The 12,778-nt window shown below is 46.3% G+C and overlaps 1 protein-coding gene across 5 annotated transcripts in view; it reads left to right on the forward strand.

The window, feature by feature from the left end:
• LOC119454588 (zinc finger protein 664) overlaps positions 1-12,778 on the forward strand; it is a 77,057-nt gene that overhangs the window by 16,808 nt on the left and 47,471 nt on the right. The window contains exons 1-3 of one of the 5 annotated variants that reach the window (XM_049666895.1): positions 8,417-10,187; positions 12,020-12,186; positions 12,356-12,478. The exons of 3 other annotated variants lie outside the window; for them this stretch is intronic. In XM_049666895.1, the coding sequence (XP_049522852.1) occupies positions 12,060-12,186; positions 12,356-12,478 (250 nt within the window). In that variant the 5' untranslated portion in view covers positions 8,417-10,187; positions 12,020-12,059. Of the gene's footprint in view, positions 1-8,416; positions 10,188-12,019; positions 12,187-12,355; positions 12,479-12,778 lie in introns of those variants that run through there. One more of the 5 variants, XM_049666896.1, reaches the window with a different exon arrangement.

Raw genomic sequence — 12,778 nt, forward strand, 5'->3', positions numbered from 1 at the left:
AATTATGTACTTCCGGAAGAAGCCGACTATCGTCTGCTCATGCTCGGCCGCAGACGTAGGAATTCCTAGCTGCTCCTGGTTGCTCCGCCTTGGGAGACTTATTGGTATAGCGCTTCAAAATGCGCAAGTTGGATGTGGCTACTATTTGCCGGTCAAGCTGGTGCAGGAGAAAGCCGGTCCGCACCACGGTCAGACTGCACCATATGAGCGTGAGCATGCACTCAAGCCCTGTCGTGCCCAAAGCAAACTGCTGCGCATACACACATAGTTGCATGTAGCTGTGATCTGCTAAGTAGTGTAGATAATGGGGCATAATAATGTGTAATTATGTACTTCCGGAAGAAGCCGACTATCGTCTGCTCATGCTCGGCCGCGGCCGCAGGCGTAGGAATTCCTAGCTGCTCCTGGTTGCTCCGCCTTGGGAGACTTATTGGTATAGCGCTTCAAAATGCGCAAGTTGGATGTGGCTACTATTCGCCGGTCAAGCTGGTGCAGGAGAAAGCCGGTCCGCACCACGGTCAGACTGCACCATATGAGTGTGAGCATGCACTCAAGCCCTGTCGTGCCCAAAGCAAACGCTGCGCATACACACATAGTTGCATGTAGCTGTGATCTGCTAAGTAGTGTAGATAATGGGGCCGCTGCAACGAGTTCACTGGCTAAGTGTGCTGCGGCTCACTGAGGATAACTGTGTTTGGCTTATGTTCGGCGTTGTGGGCAAGCCCCACTCCGTCGTAGCCTTTGCTGTGCAAATCAATGAAGAAGGAGTGGAAGCTCCGTGAAGGTCGTATTTGACTGCCAATAACTCCGCTTCTGCTGAATGAATTTAAGCACTTTTGGCAGTAAGGTATTTCTTAAATAGCCTATTTTATCTTCAAATGCTTTTCTCCACTTTCATAAAAAGTGGTTCAGGTTAAGGCAGTGGTGCGCGATCAACGGACAAGTAATGTTACACTTTAAAAGCTGCTAAACCTAACTCCAGATGAACCATTCTTCGAAGTGGTTGGTCACAAAATTTATTTTCTGTTTGACACTCCGCACCTTATAAGGTGCACCAGAAATAGCCTGCATGCCCCTCACAAAGTTTTCAGAGACACTATTGAATGTAAACATGTTGTGGAGTTATATACAAGAGCTCTGACCCATTTAGAATGTAGTTGGCAAGGAAACCTAACAGATTACTATGTTTACAAGCGGCCTTTTAACAGCGTGAAGGTAAAGCTTGTCACTGAGATGCTGAGCGAGTCAGTGTTGGTGGCATTGACAGTCGACATAATTGCTGTGGAGAATATGGATGGGACTGCCAAGTCTAAAGCAGAGTTGAAACTGCCAGAATTGACAAGCTATTTGACTGTCTCTACAGCAAGAACATCACTGCCAGGCCTGGTAAAACGCCATCAGTGCCGACTCTGGTCATGTGCAGCTTTTGCAGGAGGCCGTCGAATGCTGAAGGTTGGACAGCCCCATACAGCCTCACATGATTCGTGGCTGGCTTGTCACCATGCAGGCTGGCCTCTTGCTGTGGAAAGACCTCTCCGAAAATGTTGGCTTCGCTTTCTTTTTGCAGCAAGACCCTCTCGAGAATCTTTTTTGGCACTGTGATAAGGAAGCATGGCTGCAATGAACATGCAAATGTGTTTCAGTTCATTGCTGCCCTGAAACACATTCTTTTCGGAAGCTAAGCAATCTGATGTCTTGCGGGAACTGTGCAATCGGGGACACCTATTTATTGGCAAAAGTAAGGGATGGTGGTTCTGCCACACCCCCACTCATCTCTGGAGAGGGAGAGGTGCCAAGTTCCTGCAAGACATCAGGTGGTGACCTTCTAGACGTCGAAGAGGAGAATGCACACCTGGTAGCTCCTAGAGGCTGAAGCTCCTGCCCAAGAGGAGTTTTATTGCAGGTTCTGTCACACCCGTGCGTTTTCAGTACAGGGTCTGAGTCGTTTGAGAGCAACCTTAAATCTTGCTAGCAGTGTCAGTGCTTTGCCCTTTGGGTGAAACTGCCAAGGGTAAAGGGATGGATAGCTTTACGGGTCACCACGTGCAGCACTGCCGAGTGTGTTTGCAGCCATTTTTTAAGACACGAGGCGGAGCCATCCGTAGGTTTCCATCACTTTATGGCCATGCTTCAGGATCATGGTAAGCCAGGGGACTCTTTGCCGACCTGACACAGCCTTCCGAACGTGTCTGTTAGGCGGTAAAGGGACATATAAAAAGATTTTCTAGACATCATTGGTGTTGTAGTTCATCTGCTAGGAGAAAAACTCTGTCAGCTTTTGTCAAGCACTGTTTTCTCCAGAAGCTGTCACACTGACTTCTTCCAACAGTTTTGTCAATCAAGGCTGCTGCTTCACATAAGGCACTTAAATCAAGTGCTAAAAAGCTGCGGGGAATAAGAATTATCAGCTAAAGGGAAACTGCAAAAGCTGAAAAATGAAATTGTGGTAGTATTCTCTACTGAAATATTTTCTGCACCTACCTGATAAAGTGAACGATATCTGGTTATTACGTCATTGATGTCTCATTTCTGGCCCCTTATTTGGTTAACAGCCTCAATCGTACTACTATGTCATCGGCAACATTCGTTGATCATTCCTTCTTGGAACATTTTTTTTCGTCTGTGGTTCTTCCACCGTTTTCATAGGTTGATCATATTGGAAGTTGTACTAATTTAGTTATTGCAACAGTTTTTACCTGTAGTAGAATATAGAATATGCAGAAATTAAATTTATCAGCATTTCATGTTGCTGTTTGCCATCAGCCATGGTATTATTGTAGCAGACATGTCAGTGATGGTGCTAGAATCTTTTTTTTTTTCTAGATTGAGATGACCATGCTGTGCATTACATTTCCATGGCACATTGTGTGTCCTGAAATTAACTGTACGTACGTGGCACTTCCACATGATCGCCTAGCCCATGATGTACTACAACACCATAGCTATTGAAACACTGCAATGGTTAATGTGAGCACTTGCTCAGTGTTTGATATGTTACGTTCATGCAAAATGATGTAGCCGATAATTGTGTGCTGATTTTGTTTCCCTGAGGTTCTTTAACACGCATCTGCAGTTGATGCAAAAGTAAAAAAAGATTATTAAGTGCTAGAGTTTTATTTATGTGCCAAAGCCATGATCTGATTACGAACATACCGTAGTTGTGGATTCCAGAATAGTTTTGACCTGCTTGGGTTCTTTATTGGGCGCTTAAATTTAATTACACAAGTGTTCTTGCATGCCCCCCCCCCCCCCCCCCCCCCCATTGAAATATGGCTGTTGAGGAGGCTGGGATTTAACCAAGCGACCTTGCGCTCGGCAACCCAACGCCAGAGCTGCTCAGCTAACATGACGAGTTGATGTGGAAGCTTCTAGTTTTGCATTCTGCCACATTTTACATTGTGCCAGGAACAGCTGACCTCATGCTAAGCAGCTGACCTCATGCTAAGCGCTTAAATCTAATTACATAAGTGTTCTTGCATGTCGCCCCCATTGAAGTGCGGCCGTTGAGGAGGCTGGGATTTAACCAAGCGACCTTGCGCTCAGCAACCCAACGCCAGAGCTGCTCAGCTAACATGACGATTTGATGTAGAAGTTTCTAGTTTTGCATTCTGCCACATTTTACATTGTGCCAGGAGCAGCTGACCTCATGCTAAGCAGCTGGCCTCATGCTAAGCAGCTGGCCTCATGCTAAGCAGCTGGCCTCATGCTAAGCGCTTAAATCTAATTACACAAATGCTCTTGCATGTCGCCCCCATTGAAATGCGGCCGTTGAGGAGGCTGGGATTTAACCAAGAGACCTTGCGCTCAGCAACCCAATGCCAGAGCTGCTCAGCTACCATGACGAATTGATGTAGAAGCTTCTCGTTTTGCATTCTGCCTATGTTACATTGTGCCAGGAGCAGCTGACCTCATGCTAAGCAGCAGAACACCTTCACCTTTGAGCCACTGCAGTTGGTTTATTGTAAAAAGGCGTTTTTATATGTCGTGAGTGTTCTGGATGTTTCGCAATTTGGTCTGTGTAGATGTAGCTTGGCAGAGAAAGACAGAGGCCAACAGACAATCAGAATGTTGATAAAGGCTTATTGGTAATTCAGCTTGGGAAGAGAAATGTAGTGCAAGAAGGACACGAGAAGGCGCATGGACACGAACATGGCCCTATGCACGTGTGTGTTCCATGCGTCTCCGGATGTTATCGTGCCTTGATTGTGCTACACTTTGCTGACAAATAGATGTTCCTTCTCATTGTCACCTGGTATTTGACCTGTGGTTTTCTGTGCCAAGTCTCATTCCGCAACTTCACTAACCGCACCCAGCATTTTCATTCTGCCCTCAGGAACATTTCTGTGTGTCAACGTTCTATAAATGTACTATAGCAGGATACAACTTAAAAAAATACCATTTGGCAACAAAGGCACACGGACCGTGCACGGTTGAGTTACTCCACCAGCCAATCAAAGAAGCAAACAAAATCATCGTCGTGCGACCTTTTTGAATGGTGTCGTACTTGATACGACTGTACTCGTCGTACTTATACGTTCTACTATAATAGACGAGGGAAAAAGTATAAAATTATGCGCGTATAATTTCATTTTTTTGTGGTTGCCACCGTATCTAGGTAACGGGGAAAGTTTGAAGTAGGAACTATTTGCAGCCTCGCGGTGGAACAGTGGCTGGCGGTTACGAGGGCGTGGGCGGGGCTTCACTGCAGATTTAAGTTGTATCCGATTATAACAGCTGAAAGATCACTTTTTGTGTTTATGTATTAGCTCTGTAACTACAGATGGGAAAACCGCCCAAACAACCTTCATGTGTAGGCATGAGACAGTTTTTTTTCTAGATAGCTAGTGCAGTGCAAGTGTCCTATATTCAGATTCTTGCAGTTCGAATTTATTACTCAAAGGAGTGCCCAGTATACAAGCGATGGCTTAGTGCCTTCAGTGACATAATTTTACTGCTAAGCATTGCATTTGCAGTGAAACAAATGTTGTGTTGCTGGCTTATTTCACCAGGCCTTTGAGGAATAGGCTTTTCTGCGAATGCTTTCTAGTTGCTGCAAACAAAGTGACTACTCTCTGCTCCCTCTTGCCACCAGTACTGAAGTTGTGGCCAAGTGCAAAATAATGTCTTTCTGTTTTTAGTACCATGTTATTTTTATTCTGCCAGGTATGCTTTTTCATTTTGTTTAGGAGTAATGAGCATGTACACATTTCACGTACTTTTGTGCAATGTCTGAGCAATTACGTATATGAATAATTTTTTTTTTTGGTATAGCTGTGAATAAGACGATGGTATGGCTGCCAATAAAAGATTATGTGCTGTGTTATTCTATTTCTTTACGTATTTTGTGTGTATTCATTGTTATTGCCATTGCCAGTGAATTTTCGCTTTCTTTAGTTGTCATATTACTCTGTCATAGACGTCCAGTTTGGTGCGATGTCTGAGTGCATATATCGGAAGCTATTGTGCACTTAGGTCATTAGCTCATTATGTAAAATGCTTCTTTTATTTATATGTGTATGCATGAAACGGCCTTCACGTTTTATTGTGTTCTATTGTTTGATTTCACTGTCTGTAAACGTTATAGTGAGCGGTTTCGTTGTTTAGTAGTCATGAAAATATGTCATGCATCCTTCCCTTCTGTTCATTTTCTGAGTGTGTCTCATACTACAATAGTATGAAAATCTTGGTTTTTGGAAACGAAGTCAATATGTGTGTTGTAAGTGGGATTCATTTCTTTATTGTTCTTGCACATGCTGGCATGATCACAGTAATGAGCAAGACTGCGTGCATGCAGACACACAAACAAAGCACGGTACACAAACAATGCGCGCGGCGTAGCGCGCTAACAAAAAAAAAAGTGTTGTGCACAGGCACAGGCGAAAAGAAAAGCAAAATTTAAAAAAAAATGGTGCGTGTGGCATGGGGGCTGTGGAACTGATCGGTGTATAATAATATAATAAATACTACTACTACTACTACTACTACTACCACTAATAATAATATTAACAAAAAGAGCGCTAGGGTGAAGAGGCGCCACCCGGCTGCTGTTACTGTTGCCATGACGACGTAAATGTTCGAAATTTACTATCATTGGGAGCCTCTACCCTTGGGCACAGCAACAGGAAGGTTGTCGATGCCATCCAGAATTACGTTACAGGGTCAGAAAGATTTAGATGACAAAATCGGGGCTTAGGGTTCCGAAATAGTTTTACAAATTTGATGACTAGCTGCCTACTTCTTTTTTTTTAGTCATCATTTATTCCTTTATTCTATTCAAGTCATTTGATATATTCTAATTATTCATTCTCAGATGCGTATATATTCCCACATTTATGTTTGCATTATTTTATGCATCTCCTTTCTCATTGTTATTTCAAACTACCCAGTTCTTGGCCAATCTCCCAGAGTGGGTATGTGCCAGTAACTCCATGGCTCTACCTCTACCCAACAGGCGTTGCTCTACCTATGACGACGTAAACAACCGTGTGTTTCGCTGAAGTATCGCCCGCCTGCTAGGGCCGTAACTGAACAGGGCCCAGGAGCTATATCGTCATGAGAGTGCAGAGCTTCAGTGTACAGTCGCAACCTTTTTGAGGGTGAACACGGGAGCGCGTGGCTTTCTATATCACCAGCACCGTCAGACAGCAGCCACAATATCTGCGCGCATGCCCGGGGAGGGTAGGCTCCTTTCGTGCACATTACGTCATCGTAGCGCGCGTGTGTCGTCTGCTAGCAGTTTTTCCCCTCAATAGAAACCAAATTATGACAGAAACCACGATTTTGATGCTTTTAATTCAGAACGTTGTGCTTCTTATGCTTGGCATTATTGTAATTACTTCAACTTTTCACTTTGTTCAGTTTTCCTTCTGCTGTGTTCTTATCGTACAACTAACAGGCAAGGGAACACAAACATCCGAACTTTTATTTGGTGCAAGTTCAACAAAAGATTGATCCGTTTAGAAGTAGTATTAGTAAGCAGGAATAATTTTCTCTTTGATGATGTTAGTATTTTGTCATACAACCCTTTGCGGAAATGACTGCTGCCGTCCTAGAGGGCAGTGACGCGTACAGCGCTGGCACAAAGTCATGATGCGCTCGAAGGTCCTCCCATTCTTGTCGAACGGCTGCCCACAGCTCATCCCCAGTCGTCGGGCGGACAGGTTTTCGCACCATGGCTGCTTTGATGTACCCCCATATATTTTCGCAGATGTTCATGTCAGCGCCTTTGGTCGGCCAGGAAAGTATGCTGATTCTGCGATTTTCTATACGTTCCTTGACAACTTTTGCCGTGTGAACTGGCGCCAGGTCATGTTGAAACAAAAAGTCGGCATCGGGAAAGACACTGTGGGCATAGGGCAGCAACACATTGTCCAAAATTTCTGTGTAGTATCGCTGCGATGTAAGGGCGCCTTCTATGCGATGCAGAGGCCCGAGACCATGCCTTGAAACTGCGCCCCACACGTTCACGCAGTTTCGGCCACTCGCGGCGACTCCCTGCACATTGGCTGGCTTGTAACGGCATGGAAATCGTATTTTTGACCATTCTTCGCAAAATCAAACGTGCATTAAGAAAAGTTTCTTTCCGTGTGCCTCTGGTTCGCCAAACTCGCATCCGTTGGTCTTGGCGAGTTGTAAAAGTCGACTCATTCGAGAAGATCACTCGGCCCCAGTCATCTGCCATCCATGAGGTGTGTGCTTCGGCAAACTGGAGACGCGACTTCTTGTTCGAAGCAGTGATGACTGGCTTTCGTGCAGCTACAGAATTTCGCAGTCCAGCACTTCGGAGGCGTCGCCGGACCGTAGCAAGGGAAGCGTCCACATCTAGCTGCTCCCGCACTTGCCTCGCGGACTGGAATGGGTTCTCGACGACAGCAGCTACCATAAGCGCGTCTTCATCCTCCGTCGTTGCCTTTGGTCGACGCCTGTATGGGGCATCACAGAGTCCACCTTCCTTGCTGAATGCCTGAATAATCCTGTTGGCGGTCTTTAGCGGCCTGTGCACGAGAGTACCGATGGAGCGCTGTGAATATCCCTTGAGCGAATATTGTACGATTTTCCACCTCTCTTCTTCGGGAACGCGGGCCATGCTGAAATTCAGTTGCTGCTCTGACAGATGCGGTAATGTGCAAGAATATATATACGCTCCTCAAAGACGGAAGCCGCTTTTTAAGTACGCCCACAAGTGTCATGAGCATGCGTGGCCTGGCTAGAGATCAACAATTATCTTGAGAACGCCCACAAAAGATTATATATTTTCAAGTTTATTGATGCATCGTGGGGAGAGTAATGAGAAGTTCAACATCGTCACCAATCTCGAACCGTACGGCTACCTTATTGCGGTATGCGCGCAGCAGACGACACCCACTTGCTTGCGTGACGCAATGCGCGCGGCGGGAGAATTTGCGCACGCCGGACACACTGCGCATGAGCAATGCTTCCCGTTGCCGCTGCTGAACTGCGCTGTTAGCTCAGAAGGCCACGCGTTCCCATGTTCACCCTCAAAAAGATTGCGACTGTACTAGAACACTGTAGCAGAGCGTCTGCAAGCGCCCGCTGTCGCTTCGTCTGCAACGAAGCGACAGCGGGCGCTTGCTCACGAAAGGCAGCGGCGCCGGAGGGCAGACTCGGCTGTGCGACAACGTGAGGCACAAGCAAAGCGTCAAAGAAGAGAGGAAAATCCCCAGCTCCGTCAGGCAGCCGTCGAGGCTCAACGGCAACGAATCCTGCGGTTAAAGTTAAGGAGGCACAAGCGAAATGGCAGAAAAGGCAAGCGAATCCTGCAGTTAAAGTTAAGGAAGCTCAAGCTGAACGCAAGCGGAGGCAAGCGAATCCCCAAGTTCGCAACACGCAAGGGAAACGTCAGAAGAGAGCAGCAAATCCCCAGGTTCGAATACGCGATGCGGAGCTGAGACGACGGCAGCTACCCGAAACCGGCGGAGCGGACGCCCGATTCAAGCGAGACTTCTTAGATCGATCGTTTGGCCATAGTTGTAAGGTGTGTGATAGGCTGTGGTTCGATGACGCGTTGGTGAAGATCGGCAACACTCGGAACCCCGAATCAAGAGCGAATGCCCTCGGAGTACGGAAGCGAGAATTCCCGGCAACATCGAGCACGAATTTCAGTGAGTACCAAGTTTTCTCAACTTGTAAAGATTCGCTAATAGCCGGGCGAGTGTCACATGTGGCTACACTTACGTGCCGCATTCGCCCGGCCTGCCTCGGCTAAACCCAGTGGAGAAAAGATTGATTGCACCTCGCTTACCTGTCGTGGGCGATTAACGCATGGCAGTAGCCAATATGGAATCAAAGGACAACTGGTTCATGTCCCGATCGATGTGCAAAAGACGGTGCAGTGGCTACCGCGAAACATTGCCGACGATGTTGCGATTGGCGTGCACATCAAGCGTAAACTGCTTAGTAAACGGTCGTACAAATCAGGACTCGTGAAGAAACAGACCATCCACGCATACTTGAAACAATGGGAAAATTGTATGCTATATCGCTACCTAAAGGTCAAGATTGATTGGAGCCGCTTAAGCCAACTGGAGGACAACGAATGCTGTAACAACAAGGAAATCGAGCCAGCGCCAGTAATCAAATTTGGAAGATTCGGTGCAAATGGCCACTGCTGTAAACACGATGAGTCATACCATGATTTACGACGATGGTGCAATCGCAGTTGGACTCGCTCCTACGAACGCAGAAGCATTTGCAGAAGGCAAGGCCAAGGGCAACAGTGCCAACATTGAAGGATTACGGGAAGGCACGCACTGCCTCTATATAGCGCCAGGTGAGGGTGAAACCCCAATATCGCTACTCCTTGACCAATACGCTCTGGAATCATCATTACCATGCATTTACTACAGAGAACCCATTACAGTGACAGGCCCCCATCCGACCCCATTCGTGAGAGCAAGTAGCGAAATTCGTAGAACCGATCACCGCGGAGTTCACCCGGAACACGTCTTGGTAAATGCCAATGAAGGTAATGCGACATAATGTGGTAGAAAGCATGCCATTCCATACAAATCGGATGGCGAATACCATTACCTGCGGGCAATTAGAAAGCGGAGAATTTCTCGAGGAAGCTCTAAACAGGCACTTGGCATTCATGCGGGATATCCTGAACACGATGCAATACTGGCAAGATCGAACGAAGGAACTATTCACCAGGATCCGCCTGCTGGGTAAACTGCATGCATTCCTCACGCTCTCGGCAGCCGAAGTCCATTGGGATAGGCTAGTGGAAACGCTGGAACATCTGCGCGTCGATCCCGAGGGAATCGCTCGAGCTGTGCAAGATCTAAACAGTTTAGAAAGCGTATAATTGTGTAATAACGATCCTGTCACGTGCACCGTATACTCGAACCGAATCTTCGATGTAATTCTAAAGATTCTAAGAGGAAGCTCTTAGAATCTTTACTGGCGTGTCTCCCCATTCAGACCCTATGTCGTCAAAGATTACTTTAAGCATGTAGAATTCCAACAGAGGGGGAGCCCCCACATTCACTGCCTCCTCTGGCTAGAAGACACTCCCGAAGAAGATTTGTCAGGTGATATGCCCCAAACGATATAGATTATTAACACCCTAATCTCATTGCACACTAGCTTGCTTAGACGTACGCAGGTGCACGCTCACACCCAGACATGCTACAAACGCAGAACTAAATGTAGATTCTCGGCCCCCCTTCATGCCTAGTAACAAAACAAACATTGTGGTACCGTTTCCTCCGATGGAGAACGTAAGGAAAAGGAGCCGTCGAGGATGCTTGAAGCAAAAGTAGGAGGAAATGCATCAGGCACTTGAGTGTGGCGAGTTCGCATTGACTGAAGATTTCCTAGCTCGCTTTGATGTACGAACCGAGAAAGAATACCTCGACATACTTCGGGCAGGATTCAACCGACTTTGCGTCCTACACGAGAGAACGCTGGTGCAAAAGTTTGTAAACGCATTTGACCCATGGGTGGTGAAAATTCTAGATTTGAACATGGATTTGCCAATCATACTAGACCACTATGCGTGCGCCACCTTCATAGTCGATTACGTTAATAAGGCCAACCGTGGCATCTCCAATCTGCATAAAGCCATGCTCAAAGTAATCAAAGAGAACCCCGACATGGATTACGCCTCAGTCCTTCGTGTACTCGGAGTCAATATGCTTAAAAGCGGTGGAAATGTCTTTAGAAGAAGCCGCCTGGTACCTTCTGAGACAGGAAGTGTGTCAGAAGAGCCGCGGCATGATATGCATTCCCACCTGCTTCCCAGAAGAATGAATCAGAGTCAAGAAAACTAAACAAGAATTGGCGTCCCTACCCGATGTATCCACCAATGCGTGGAAAGAAAACATAATTGTAAAGTACGAGAAACATCCCGCGGAAATTGAAGACATGTGCCTAGCCAATTTCGTAAGTAAGTACAGATTGCACACGCGCACGAAATGCTACGTCCTCTGTGATACACCAGTGGTCATTAGATACCGCCACTACATGCAGGGTACCTCTAATGGATACCGGCATGAGCATGTACTCTACGTGCTGTTCAAAGACGAGGCAGTGCAAGTGCAGGATAACAACTACAACCAAATAATAATGAAAACCTCGACCTGATTAATGCTAAACAAATCCAATACAGTTATGGGAATGATGGGGACCTGATTTAATTGTGATATAAGCATGTACATATTCTTCAGGCTGGCTGGCCTGCAATAGAATATTAATGTGTGAGCATTCTTTGGTGAGCACCCCAGCAAAGTCTGTCTATCCCGTGATGCCTTATATCTACAAAATAAATGCATAATTGCTCAACTTAACGCAGGTAATCGTTATAGTAGTGTAATAGCAGATGATTGGTAGTGATGGGTAGCCATGCATAAGCTAGCTAAATAAGTAAGCTTAAGTGAAGTAGCAGCTGAATCAAAGAATGCTTGTGCATTAGTAGACAATTCTCAGTTTCTGTAGCATTTTTTAAAATGCTTATTGTTTTAGCGATACGACCTACTGTTTTAAAACATGTGCGCAGGTCGGCCCAATGGGTGGCATACTCCCGAAGGGCCGACCTTATGGAAAAGGCAGCCAGCATATTGTACAAGTCATACAGGATATGCAGCCACCATTTTGCTGCACAAGATTTCATGGACCCAGGGCACACACGGCTCACTAAAACAGCCGTATCGACAGTTTGCTCAGGTACACAATGTGACAGGAAGTCTCAGCACTGTCTTGATGCACCTTCGCTGTAGCTAATATGTATCTCAGTGCCTTCATAGAATTTTAGTGGTACCAGTTTTGTTTTGCGGCATTTATTCCAACATGAACCAGCATCAAGTAGACATTTATTTCAATTTAATTCTTGCAGATTCTGTTGAGGTGCCACCTGTCAGAGATTTCGTAGTTACATCAGCTCAACGCACCATTCCAGAGGACCACCTGGAAGAGGCTATATTCATCAGCTCCATGACTGAAGACCCTGCTGCGCAAGGTGCTTCCAGTGTCCAGTGTTTGCTAACAGCAATCTCACTAACGCGCAAATTTATAAATCCATGTCGGCTATGGCCATCCTGTAAGTGAGGAACAAGCTGGAGAGAGCGTCCTACGGGAGACATCTGAGAAAGGCTTCCTCATGACAGCAAGCCTTGTTGCCAAAGGCGAGTTTGGCATCAAGTTTTACTTGGAAAAGTGGCAGTGACGGGCAGTATTCAGGAAGCCTACAAGAGCTGTCTGGCTGCAACACCTCCTTGAGCGAGCTAGATGCTACAAGACTTCCAAGTGCACATGTCTG

Source organism: Dermacentor silvarum, chromosome 5, assembly GCF_013339745.2.
Source record: "Dermacentor silvarum isolate Dsil-2018 chromosome 5, BIME_Dsil_1.4, whole genome shotgun sequence".
NCBI lineage: Eukaryota > Metazoa > Arthropoda > Arachnida > Ixodida > Ixodidae > Dermacentor > Dermacentor silvarum.